The sequence below is a fragment of the Nelumbo nucifera genome, chromosome 4 (genome assembly GCF_055504915.1).
Source record: "Nelumbo nucifera cultivar China Antique chromosome 4, China Antique-T2T, whole genome shotgun sequence".
Lineage (NCBI taxonomy): Eukaryota > Viridiplantae > Streptophyta > Magnoliopsida > Proteales > Nelumbonaceae > Nelumbo > Nelumbo nucifera.
In genome coordinates, this window is record NC_142652.1 from 12,823,359 (window position 1) to 12,835,351 (window position 11,993).

At 36.5% G+C, this 11,993-nt stretch overlaps 1 protein-coding gene across 1 annotated transcript; it reads left to right on the forward strand.

The window, feature by feature from the left end:
- Nucleotides 1-1,916: 1,916 nt before the first annotated feature.
- Nucleotides 1,917-9,836, forward strand: LOC104607930 (RNA-processing, Lsm domain-containing protein). The gene is made up of 5 exons (XM_088902384.1): nucleotides 1,917-2,189; nucleotides 2,375-2,535; nucleotides 2,656-2,736; nucleotides 8,972-9,095; nucleotides 9,206-9,836. The coding sequence occupies exons 1-5, from the start codon at nucleotides 2,061-2,063 to the stop codon at nucleotides 9,248-9,250; spliced, it is 540 nt and encodes a 179-aa protein (XP_088758510.1). The 5' UTR covers nucleotides 1,917-2,060; the 3' UTR covers nucleotides 9,251-9,836.
- The last annotated feature ends 2,157 nt before the right edge of the window (nucleotides 9,837-11,993 follow it).

The following is an 11,993-nucleotide window of genomic DNA, read 5'->3' on the forward strand; positions in this document are numbered from 1 at the left end:
TAATTTGTCCTTTTTTAATCGTACAGTAGATTGGTTTACCAAATCACAAAAAAACTCTTTAATAGGGGTGCATTCAAGCTGAGTCAAGTTGGATACTTGGCTATTCGAGTTCAATTCATAGAAATAGTATTAGGTTCGAGCTTGAGCTCGTAAAAACTTGAGCTTGAGCTCGATTCAGTTAAAAAGTTTGTAAGTTCAAGCTTGACTGCAAATCAAGCTTTTTTCTAAAAAATAAAAATATATGGTTTTTACTATACATACAAAAAAATTACCTATTATCATACATAAAAATACAAATAATATATATATATATATATATATATATATAATAAAAACATTTATTATATATATTTATATGTATGTATATATATTATATTAGGCTTGATTAATCTCATGAGTCTCATGAATCAAATTTTACTAAACTCGATTAACAAACAAATCTATACATCGAGCTTATTTAAAATTCGATTTAAACTGAACCAAACCGAACTGAAATAACTCATCGACTCGTGACCACCCCTACTCTTTAATTAATTTCAGAACATGTGGTAGCACAGAATTAAACCGTGCCTATGGGCCTCATCATATAACATGATAATCATAGTCCATGCCATGCATCATATAGCATGATAATCATAGCTCTGCATTTATCATTATCGGCGGTGAATGTTGAACATGGTTCGAGTTTGAGGCGGTGGTATCAAATATCATTCAACGAGTGCTGAGTTGGGGGTTTATATTTGTTAGTTTGGCACTATGCCAGGCCGAACCTTCCTTCGCATTTGTCAGTTTGAATTCTGAAATTGCTTTTCCAAATTTATAAGTTCCGGATGGAGGGCGGATCGGATATCGTTTTTGGGACCATAACTAGACCACACCAGGCCATGTTTATATTGAGGATTGTTCACTTCGTAGCCAAAAAAGCCAAAAACGTTGGTTTTGTCAGGAAGACTCAAGACCCAAGACTTCAAAAGATATCCACCGTCCATGTGTGAGGGAGGATCCTCAGATTGGTGGATCTTACAAAGGACACGTGGCAATTGTGGTGGCCTCGTGGTCTACAACTACACATTCGTGCTGGTTGGTTGGTGCCTGGTTGTCACGGGGGTAGTTCTACAGTGGAAGAAACCCATGCGGCGTCCTGGCCAAGGCAGGCCAGGACAAGCCTTTCTGCACTTAGAGGCTAGGAGTTGCCCGATGGGATGGCCCCACCAACGTCAGTAGCACTGGATCATGACCTCAAGTCCAATGGCCGGGGCACTCTCCTGGCTCAGACCGGTCCATGGGAGGCGCCGCTTACGTGCTAAAGGGGGACAACCATCATGGAAGGCGACTATGCGCCGATTAGGTGACTTGGCACCGATGTGAAGGGTCTCCTGTATGCCGATGATGACAGGCACCTGTGTGCCATGATGATAGGCAACCGCTTGGGCCGAAACACACCCGTGCGCTAAGGGCAACGGGATAGCTCAATCAGCTTGGGCAAGGGGCTGGCGAAGTGAAGGGACATGCTTGAGCCAGGCCCGCATGCCAAGCCTCCCTTGAGTATCGGTAGCGCAGTGCCGGTCCAACACTGTCCCCATGAGCAAGTGTGCGCCCATGAGGAACCCTGGTAGCCATGCTAGCCGTTAACCAGGGCCGCCCCGCAAGGGGATGAAGGTCTAGGAGTGCCAAGGTTAGGCACCCAAGTAGGTCGACCACCCCTCCTCAAAGAGTACGTTAAGCTTCTGATGGTCTGCCTGAAGATGACATCAGTTCTCCCAAAAATCTTACAGGCGAAAATGACGGGCATGTCCCTAACGTAAGCCTACCAAGCGTAGGCAAGGCTAAGCCTGTGCTGAACCGTAACATGGTGGTGGCCCATGCTTCTTCTTCAGTCCAGCGTTATGGTCCAGGATGAGGATGGCCCATCTCCATTCTCCGTTGGAGATGGGAGTGTGTATGGAAGAAATCCTAGGGTGTATGTTACCTATTGTGCGCATCGAGGTGCTGTAAATTGCCTTACCTAGTTGAGTTTTATAGCAGTAGAAGACGAAGCAGCAGCGCAGCGCAGCGCAGCGATGGCCACGGATACAAACAACGGCGACGAATTCGCAGTGGGTTGCTTGCTCGCCATTAAGACCACATTAGGGGAAGAGTTCGAAGGCCAGATCATCACCTTCGACAGACCTTCCAACATTCTCGTTCTTCATATCCTTTACCAGCTTTCTAGGTTCCTTAACTCATTCGGTGTTTCTATAATTTCTGTTTTCTTTTTCTTTTCTGGATTTGTTTTTTACAATAAGGAACGGAAAAGATTCTTCTTCTTCTTTTTTAATTTGGGTATTGTTTTCTTTAGTCCATGATTGAATTCCCTAACGAAGTTTGATCAGCACAAGAGGGCTCGAAAACTGGACCTCGTCGGAACGTTCGCTTCTTGAAGGCTAACTACATAAAAGAATTCAACCTTCTGGGCCAGGCAGAAGACCCACTCGATCTCAAGAAATGCTACCTCGACCTTAATAGTCTCCAAGCCAGGGAGGAATCTGCTATAAGGTGATCAATTCTGGAACACAACCATCTTACTTATCAAAAAAAAAAAAAGGAACACAACCTATATACCAGTTTTGCTTTATTTGCGTTTCTCATTCAATGTTTCGATGTGGCGAGTTGCAGACAAGCAGAGATAGAGGCTGAGAGGATAGGTGTGGGTGTTACAAGCGAGGCACAGAGCATCTTCGATGCGTTGTCGAAGACGTGAGCGTCTTACCCATCAAAATTTACCTTTTTTCTTATTTTTATTCTACAACAAGAACTAATTTGTTAGTTTTATTATTTCGGGTACACCATCTCATAGTTCTGATTATTGGAATATTAATCACCAAAAAATCGATTATATGAACATTACGTTGGTAGATCTTTGACCCTGCCGTAGCCTATGAAGATGCTAGTGATTTCCCCCAGTAAACAAATTGCTCTTTTATTTTAGTTTTCCACACACCAACGAAGTGCCCCTTGGTTTACAACTTTCAAGGCCCAAGATTGCCTTATATTACATACTCAATTAGAATGTGTATATCTCTCCTTTTTTATTCCTTCAAAAGATTGTTGGTAATAAGGTTGACTAAAAAAAGGAGATAGGGTGAAATTCTAGAGTGATATTTTGATGGATATCCTGAAGGGGTTGGTGAATTATTTAATAGTTGAAGAGAGAGGTTGGGGGTGATGGGTCAAGTGAGTATGTGGTAACTGGTAAGTGTGAAGTGTGAAAGAAATAGTTGTAGAAGAAAAATAAAGCGGGAGGATGTACAGAAGCTCAAAACTCGGTGTCAAAAATTAATTGTCATGGATGAAAGGGGTACGTGAATCTGGTTGTTGTAAAATCCAAGACTCATATCATTGGATATTAAGTTTATTGGCGATAGAGAGCCTTCCCTGATGTATCGGAGCTTTGGGTAACCTGAGACACCCCTCCCCTTGGCCAATAGATAGCAATGTATGAGCATTTGAACTTGGCTGCATGACAAGACTCACTGAAATGATATGCAACTAAATATAGTTTTCTGAGTAATTAATATCAAACATGAGATGCTTAGTCTTACATGTCTAAATTGTAGCCATGAATGGTTGGCTTGTAGGGCTTGAGATTTGATTGAGGTGGCTTCATTGTTACGTGCTCTTTTCATTTTGATGGGTTCCAAGGTCATCCTATTTCTTGGCAGATAGCTTGGTTAGGGACTGCTTTATACTAGGGATCTGATTCTCTGGATAGTCTTGTGCATTTATTCTGATTCAGGGGACAATCTTTTCTATTTCCTGTCACTTTTCTCTTGAGGATGTTCTGCACTTTTCATTTGTATGCAGCTGTTTGTAGTTGCACATTAGGTCTCTTTTTGATCCTTCATAAAATTTTTAACAATAAAAAGGTATCAAGGTGTTTATGTCAGACTATGGAATGAGCAATTTTTGTATGTTCCAAATATTGTATGGAGGTTGCTACTGTTTACACCAGTGTTTTCAACCCTTTGTTGACCTGGGCTGTTGAACCAGTGAACCAGTTGCCCAGACATCTGACCAGGTTCTAGGTTTTTGAGGGTTTTGATCATTTGGTGGGTGAACTGCCAGGTTGAACTAGCAAATATTGCCATATTGGTTTACCCAGTGAATGGGACATATATTGAACCAGATTGAGTGATTTCAGATTGCTTTGTAGTCATTTGCAAGGTTCAAAATATCGTCACAGTTCGGCCCGTATCGGCCGATACGTATCATATTCGAGCCTTCTCGATATTCCCCTACAGGGGGTATTTCGGGTTGGCAAGTGGTTCAGGGGGTAGGCCAGCCCCTCTGAACCAGATTCGAAAAAAAGTTAAAAAAACAAAAAAAAAAAGTGCTACCAAAGTGTAGCCTTTTAGTGTTACTATTTCATTTTATAAAGATAGAGATTAGAGATAGATCCTAAAAAGTTAGTCAGAAGTTGTCATCCAGGTTGAGTTTTTAATTTTACCTCCATCGTAGTACTATGTATTTATGTAATTGCATATATTGTTCCATTTGTTTGGAGAGGTCAGCCATGTCCTGATTCTAGTCTCCAGACATTGTCAGGTCTTGGAAATACAATCAACTTCGTATTTCCAAGACGTGAGAAACTTGGTTGTTTCTTTGTTCACTATATTTAAGTATTAGTAGACTATTTGAATTAAAGCTCTGTGTTTGTTTTTATTGGATACAAAAGTTCATACAAAATGACTATAGTATGCCACTTCATTGCTTTGTATCAAACTAGCTGACTGCTTTGCTAAAATTCGTGTCCAGGCAACTGATTGGTTGCATAATTGGTAGCCTGAACACACATAGGACTCTAGTTTGGTATAGCTTAGTTATTCATTGTATCGTCTTGAGGAATCCTTAGCTCCAAAAAGACCACCTTTTACAACATCAATAAACATCCTTATAGTGAGTGAATACGTGGGAATCAGGGGCAGAGCAAGGAAATTGTTATAAGGGGGGCCAAAACATAAATGAAGTATGGATGGGCCCATAGGGGGGGGCAATCATTGTGATGGAGAGTGGGGAGAGGAGAAAATTTACATGGAAATCTGTTTTTCAGTGGGGAGTTTCTGAACCATAGGGGGGGCCATGGCTCCCCTGGGTCCCCCCCTGGCTCCGCCCCTGGTGGGAATAGAGTTTGGCTGTATTCTGCTTTACACTGTCAAAGGCATTCAAGTTCTCAATTTTAACCTCTCTTTTGGTCACGCATCATGATGACCTTTCTCCTTTAACCTGATGGTTTTTCTTTGTCAGTAGTAACAAAGATTTTATTGGTAAAATATGAAAAGAGAGATAAATGAAATAAAATACAAAATCAAGAAAGGAATATAAAAAAAAATACACTGACATATCCATACTACACTCCATCCTCAACCAATTCCTGCTTGCAGTTTAACTCCTTGAAAATGTAGTTCTTTTCCCTATCCAATTTTTATTTGCAGATGGGCATTCATAAAATCAAACCTGTCATGGTAACACTTTGTAAAAAAAGAAAAAAAAAGCCTAAGGTTAGGTTTGTATTGGGTCTACACATCCCAAGAATAGCTGGGACTTTCATTGGGTAATAGCCCTATAGAAGAAAAATGAAAATAATCATTATCATTTGCTTCATCCTACATAACTGGAATCAATGACATATGTGTTCCTCCATTCCCCTCTTATGTTCTTTTTTTTTTTTTTTTTGACTAAAGAGTGAGCCATGGCATTTTATTTCACTACATAATCCTGAATTATTTCTGTTATCACTCGAAAAAGTCTTCAATTATTTTTGGCCTTCCTCGTTTCATATTTGAACCCTCGTTTGCACCAAATTGTTCTTTCTAACTTCTGCAGTTGTCTTTCTTTAATATGTTTTTTTTTAGTACCATTTGAACGGCTACACAACTGGGGGTAGCCCATCCCCCAACCCATAGCCCCCCCAATCCAGGTGCAGGCGGGATTCAATCCCAAGTCTCCGCTACGACCAACAGGAGACCTTACCAACCAGCTGGTTGGCACCTTGTGTCTTTCTTTCAAATGGTTAAACCATCTATTTATCTTCACCTATCATATCATGTGACATGTTGGTTCTACCCCTTTGTTCCATGGGTACGCTCATGCAATCTATTAACAAGTCATGCTTACCAGGATCCTCATCTCTAGTACTTCTTGTGGATGGGCCGATGGGGGCTGTTTCTTGATTGCCTGGCATTTTGGTTTATAGAGAATGACCTGTCTGATAGCTATCCTATGACCTATTAGCTCTTCTAGATGGCCTAAAACTTGTCTATTTATCAGGTTGGAATGATTTGGCAATTGAAGGAGACTGTCGAGTGGTAATTGATTGGATGACTTCAGGTGCATGTGGTTTTTGGCCCCTCATACTATTAAAGAGGCTAAGGCTTTAGCTTGCCTCTGAAAATCCATCTTTATCTCTATGTATAAGAATGGCAGAATCTAACAGGAGATCTAGTTAAACTATATACAGAGTTGTAAAGTTGGTCAAGCCATAGTTTTCTAATTATAATTAAGAACTAAATGTTGAGCCATAAGCATTGGTTTTAAACCAAGCTTTTCATATAAGCCTTGTCCCAATTATATGGGGTCAGCTACATGAATCCTGTTTTGCCATTCTCTTCTGTTCAATGCCCTAATAAGACACAGATTTCTTCTGGTCATTAAATTCTAAATTCTTATTTACATAGTTTAACCCTTCTGTGCTGGTATTTTCTACAATAAACTCAATCCTAGAAACCGAAATAGCCTGAACTCATTGTCTTTAACCCTGGCTCCTAATGTTGGCTTTGCTGTGTTGCCACTGATTTCTGGCATGTTTGCATTTAGGGGTTGTAGCATGGAGACATGACTATAAATGAATAAATTAATAGATAAGTTGGCATGCCAAACTCTAGAATCCACAGTAGGAGGGTAGGGAAATAAATGAATGTTTTAAAGAAAACTAAAGAAAACTTTGGAAACTTGCAATGTTGACACCTTTGTCATTAAGAGCTTGTGCAGTATTATTGGGTACTTCTTTTTCTGACTTTGGGAACATCATCAACATGTTCAAATGCTGTGCCAAGTTGAGCACCATGTCCAAGTATTCGCATGGCCAGATCCATTAATTTTTAGGTGTCTTGGTATCAATTTATTTTAATTTAGAGAGTAGTAGCATGAAATCATGTTATTCTACTTCATCATCTACCATCTCCAAGTAGATCTTTGATTTTGTGGCAACCATGTTATGAACCATATGAATTTGAGCCAACTTTAGGGAAAATGGGAATGGCAATAAGAACTTGTGACAATTGAAAATTTATTTTTGGCTGATTAGCCTAGGAATAAGTTCTATTTATTTATTTTTTTGAAAGGTAAGGTAATTTTATTCAAAATAGAAAAGAGGATACAACAAGGTCTTAGCCAGAAGACTAGCCTAGGAGCAACTCAGATTACAGACTCCACAGGGACTGGGATATAAGCAGCTGAGGACAGCCCCCTGCACTAACTCTTCTGGACTTTTAAATTTGTTACAAAAAATTCTGTTGCTTCTTTCAGACCAAATGGACCAAAGGACAGCTGCTGGAATAGTTCTCCACACCAACTTTCCTTTCTTCTTGAGGCCTCTGATCTTCCAGCAACACAGCAGATCCTTGACAGTGCTTGTTATGACCCAGCTGATTCCCATAGCTTTCAAGAAGTGCTCCCACACCTGAGAGGAAATTGGACAGTGGAGACAAAGGTGGTCTGTAGATTCGGGCAGAAAGCCACAAAGCCCACAAGAAACATCTAGAAGCTGAACACCTCTTCTTTCCAAATTAGATCTAGAAAGACACTTATTTAAAGCCATTGTCCACACTAGAAAATCAGATTTGGAAGGGCTGATTGGATTCCTTGTAACCAACCTCATATGGAAGTAATAAGGAACAATTGAGGCAGAAGTCTGGGCCCTTGAACATAAGTATGGTAATATACCCATCCTGGAAGTATCTGTGCCTAAGAGTTTGGACCAGATTGATGATGGGCAGCTCTGGGTCCACTAATGAACACTTAGTTAGAAGCTAGACTGGGTTGCTGTCTGCTTTCGTTACTGCAAAGTGTAGTTTTTGAGTACATGGTTATTACCTTGTTTTTGTCTTTTGTGTTTGAATTCTTTTGTTTAAATTGTTGGGTGTTGGGTACAGGTAAGGGTGTGAGTCTGGCTGGGGCCATCTATTTCATATCAACTCTTAGAGCATCCTATGCATGTGATTCTGGGTTTGCATACTGATACCTACCCCACTGAACAGTGTCCTAGTAAATTTTAGTTGGTTATTCCCTACCTGGTTGGAATTTTGAGCATGTTGGGTGGACAGTGTTTGACTTAACCCGGCCATGGCCACCTTTGTTATTCTATTCTCCTTTAAGTTGAGGAGGGTTCCTGGAGTATTTCTGAGTTGCCTTCGAGAGAGGAGAAAGGCCTGTCAAGATCTATGTAATTGACCCATTAGATTTGTGATATGTATTAGTGCTTGTGCTTCTGATATTGCTTCCTTTCACACCTTTAGAAGAACAGATAGCATCTAGTTTTTTTTTTTTTTTGATAAATTTACTCATTTTGTATTGGAGGGGCCATTGCTTGGTTTAATGGTAGAATCTTGGGCTGATTAGTGTGAGGACATGGGTTTGAGAGAAACCACTTTATGCAAAACAGGTCAAGTCTGCTAGAGTAATGGTCTTTATGTTGTACGGAAGGCCCCATCATTGTACCGGTCTTGCTGCTAGAGTAACGTGTTCTCAGAAAAGGCCATGCATGAATACTTTGAAACTGTTTCTTCATACATGGTTGCATACCATTTTGCATCTTCTCACAGGTCAAGGCTGCTTCTAAATCATATACATGATTTAGACATCCACTGTTAATTACATTACATATTTTCTATTAAACCCATGCGTTCTTGTTGAGTAATCTTCATTCTGTGAGCAGGCTTCCGGTTCACTGGGACAAAACTGCCATAGTCGTGATGAATGAAGTGCGAGTTAGCAGTCCATACCTCCCTGAAAATGTTACTGGAGGTACTCCAGCTGCCAATGAACGGGTGAAGAAAGTGGTAAGGCATATCGACCATGGACTGAAACTGAATTTATTTGATGTTGATCTAAATTTTGATAAGAATATTTATCTTTTCCTTATTTCATTTTTATTTTTATGAATTTGTAGCTCGAGTTAGAAAGGAAGAGGCTGCAATCCCGTGGTCAAAACTAGTGATTGTATCTGTTTATCCAGTGTCTGGCTGCTGGTGAGAGTAATAAGGCACACTGGTGTCCATTGACGTGGTCATTGTGCCTTGAGGTGCATTCTAGAGCGGCTGATTATGTAGCTTGTAAACGTTAGTTTGTTTAAGAAGGAAAAACGGCTAAGCGACCTATTGACCATCTTCTTATCTGAAGTATATACACTATGGGCCAAGTCAATGGGATGCATGAACATATGCAGAGGTTTTCGGATTCTGCAAAACTTTTTCTTATTGTCATATTTTTCGTTTTCCTTCGGGGGGTGGTGGACTGGTGATGAAGGAGAGATTTTGCTCCCTGTAGGTTGTCTGCGACCTTAAATGCGGTGGCTGCTGTTGTCTGACTCTTGGCATTCATAACATGCCATTAGTTGAAAGAAAACTATCGGTTTAGCTAGCTTATATGTCGGTTCTAGAATCTGAATGAAGGGGTTTTATAAGTCTATATTTTGTCCTCTATATTCTTTTGAAACAACAAGTGGTTTCAGACAATGCAATTAGAACTCGACTTCATCCTATTTCAGGCAATATGATTTGCTTCTTTTTTTTTTTTGTCTCCATGGATTATCTGGATAGAACCTAGGGTGTTTATAGGATTTGTTTACTTGATTCCAAATGGATGCATGGATAATGTGGTGGGGCTGCAAACGGTACCGTTTATCAGAATTTTGAATCCTGAACCAATCCCATTAAGAGGGAGCCATGTGATAACATATTGAAGAGTGAAGAGAAATCAACAAATCACTCAGTTCAGCCACTTCACTTGTTATCAAACGATCCCGGATCAAATATGGATCTACTCCAATCCTATTCAATACCATCCAAAACCATCTCTCTATATATATTAAAACAAAATGGAGAATTTTTTTTTCTTTTTTCAACTATTTTCCCAATAACCTAAATAATCTATTCTCTTAAAATTTCTCCTAAACTACCTCTCCCACTATTTCTTTTGCCAAAATTATCTCTAATTTTTATTTATTTTATAAATTATCTCAAATTTTTATTTATTTTATAAATTATCTCTAATTTTTATTTATCTCCAAAGTTATCTTTAATTTAGTAGAGAGTTTTTCTTCTAAATTATCTCTAATTCCTATTTATTCTCTCTCCTACTTTTTATCTATATCTATCTAAATAAAGTTTAGATCAAGAAATTTAAAAATTATTTAAATATTCTAACAAAATTATATAATAACTTTAAAATATTTATTAAAATCATAAAAAATAATTTTATATTTTTACAAAATATATCACGAGATTATGTACTAACAATTTGAATTATGTTTTTCTAGATTATTAATTTATATGTTTTTTAAATATTTAATAATATGTAATAGCTTTAAATAAAAAAGATTTTAAATATTTTATAGATTATTTAAATATTTAAATAATTAAATATTTATTATAATTAGATTTTAAATAGTTAAAATAACGAAAATAGGTAATAAATTTAAAAAATTTCTTCAAAGTAGAAAAGTATTTATAACATAAATAATTCATATTTAATATATTACAAAGTAAAAAATGAAATTATGTAATAATAGTATAAATTATGATTTTATGGATAATTAAATTTAATAAATAATTCATATTTTAAATTTTAAATATTTTACATATTATTTAAGTATTTAAATAAATAAATATTTTAAATAACAAAATATTTAGCATAACTAGATTTTAAATAGCTAAAATAAAGAAATTATGTAATAAATTAAAAAACCTAAAAATTAGAAAAATAATTATAACATAATATTGAAATTAACAATAATTTAATATTTTTACATAATATTGTAAATAACTAATTTCAATTATATCAAGTAATAATTCAAAAAAATAACTTTCAAAACACAATATTTATTTGTAATAATTTTAAACTCTTAATCTGTATTTATTATATAATTATATATACTAAAATTAATATTTATTGTATTTCAGTAATTATTTATTGTTTTTTGTGATAAATGTATTTTTAATGATTATGTATAAATTTATTTTGTTTTTCTATTTAACAAAAAACATTTAATAATTATTGGAGATTAAACTACCATTATTGAAAATTTTAAATTTAATTTATTGTACTTATTGTATTTATTATATTTTTGTTATAACTTATTGATTATTTTTTATTAGAGATTAAACTATTATTTGAGATTATACTATTTATTGACTAAGTTAATATATTTTTAGTACTTATTGTATTTTTGTAATAATTGTATTTTTTTCATTATCAATATATTTTCAATAATTATGTATTTTTGCTATAAAGTTTCAATAATTATTGGAGATTAAACTATTCTTATTTATTAGAGATGAGATTATTAATTTAGTTGAAATTATGAGTGTTCGTGGGTTGGTTTGGTTTGGTGGTAGGCTATTTGGCCAACCAAATTAACTTGGTTAGGTTGGGGAGTTGGTTAGCTGAAACTGATTGTCCTTTTGTGAAATCCAACCCACTTAAGTTGTATCGGTTTGGGTCGATTTTTTTGGTTTGGTTAGTCGGTTCAAAAGATTTAAACTTAAAAATTAAATTAAATTTTAAAAATTACAGTGCAATTATTAAAAAATAGATTTAAAAATTAGATTTATGATAAAAGATTTTAGACTAAGAAACATGAAAAATTTTCCACTTTTCAATATTAAAAATCATATTTAAAATATAAAATATTAATATATATCCATGGTTAGGTCGTTCAATTTTGGTCGGTTTACAAA

Excerpts from the sequence above, each read along its gene's own strand:
- LOC104607930 (XM_088902384.1), top strand. The coding sequence starts at position 2,061 with ATGGCCACGGATACAAACAACGGCGACGAATTCGCAGTGGGTTGCTTG. Across the intron at positions 2,737-8,971 it reads TTCGATGCGTTGTCGAAGAC|GCTTCCGGTTCACTGGGACA; the intron begins GTGAGCGTCTTA and ends TTCTGTGAGCAG. Across the intron at positions 9,096-9,205 it reads ATGAACGGGTGAAGAAAGTG|CTCGAGTTAGAAAGGAAGAG; the intron begins GTAAGGCATATC and ends ATGAATTTGTAG.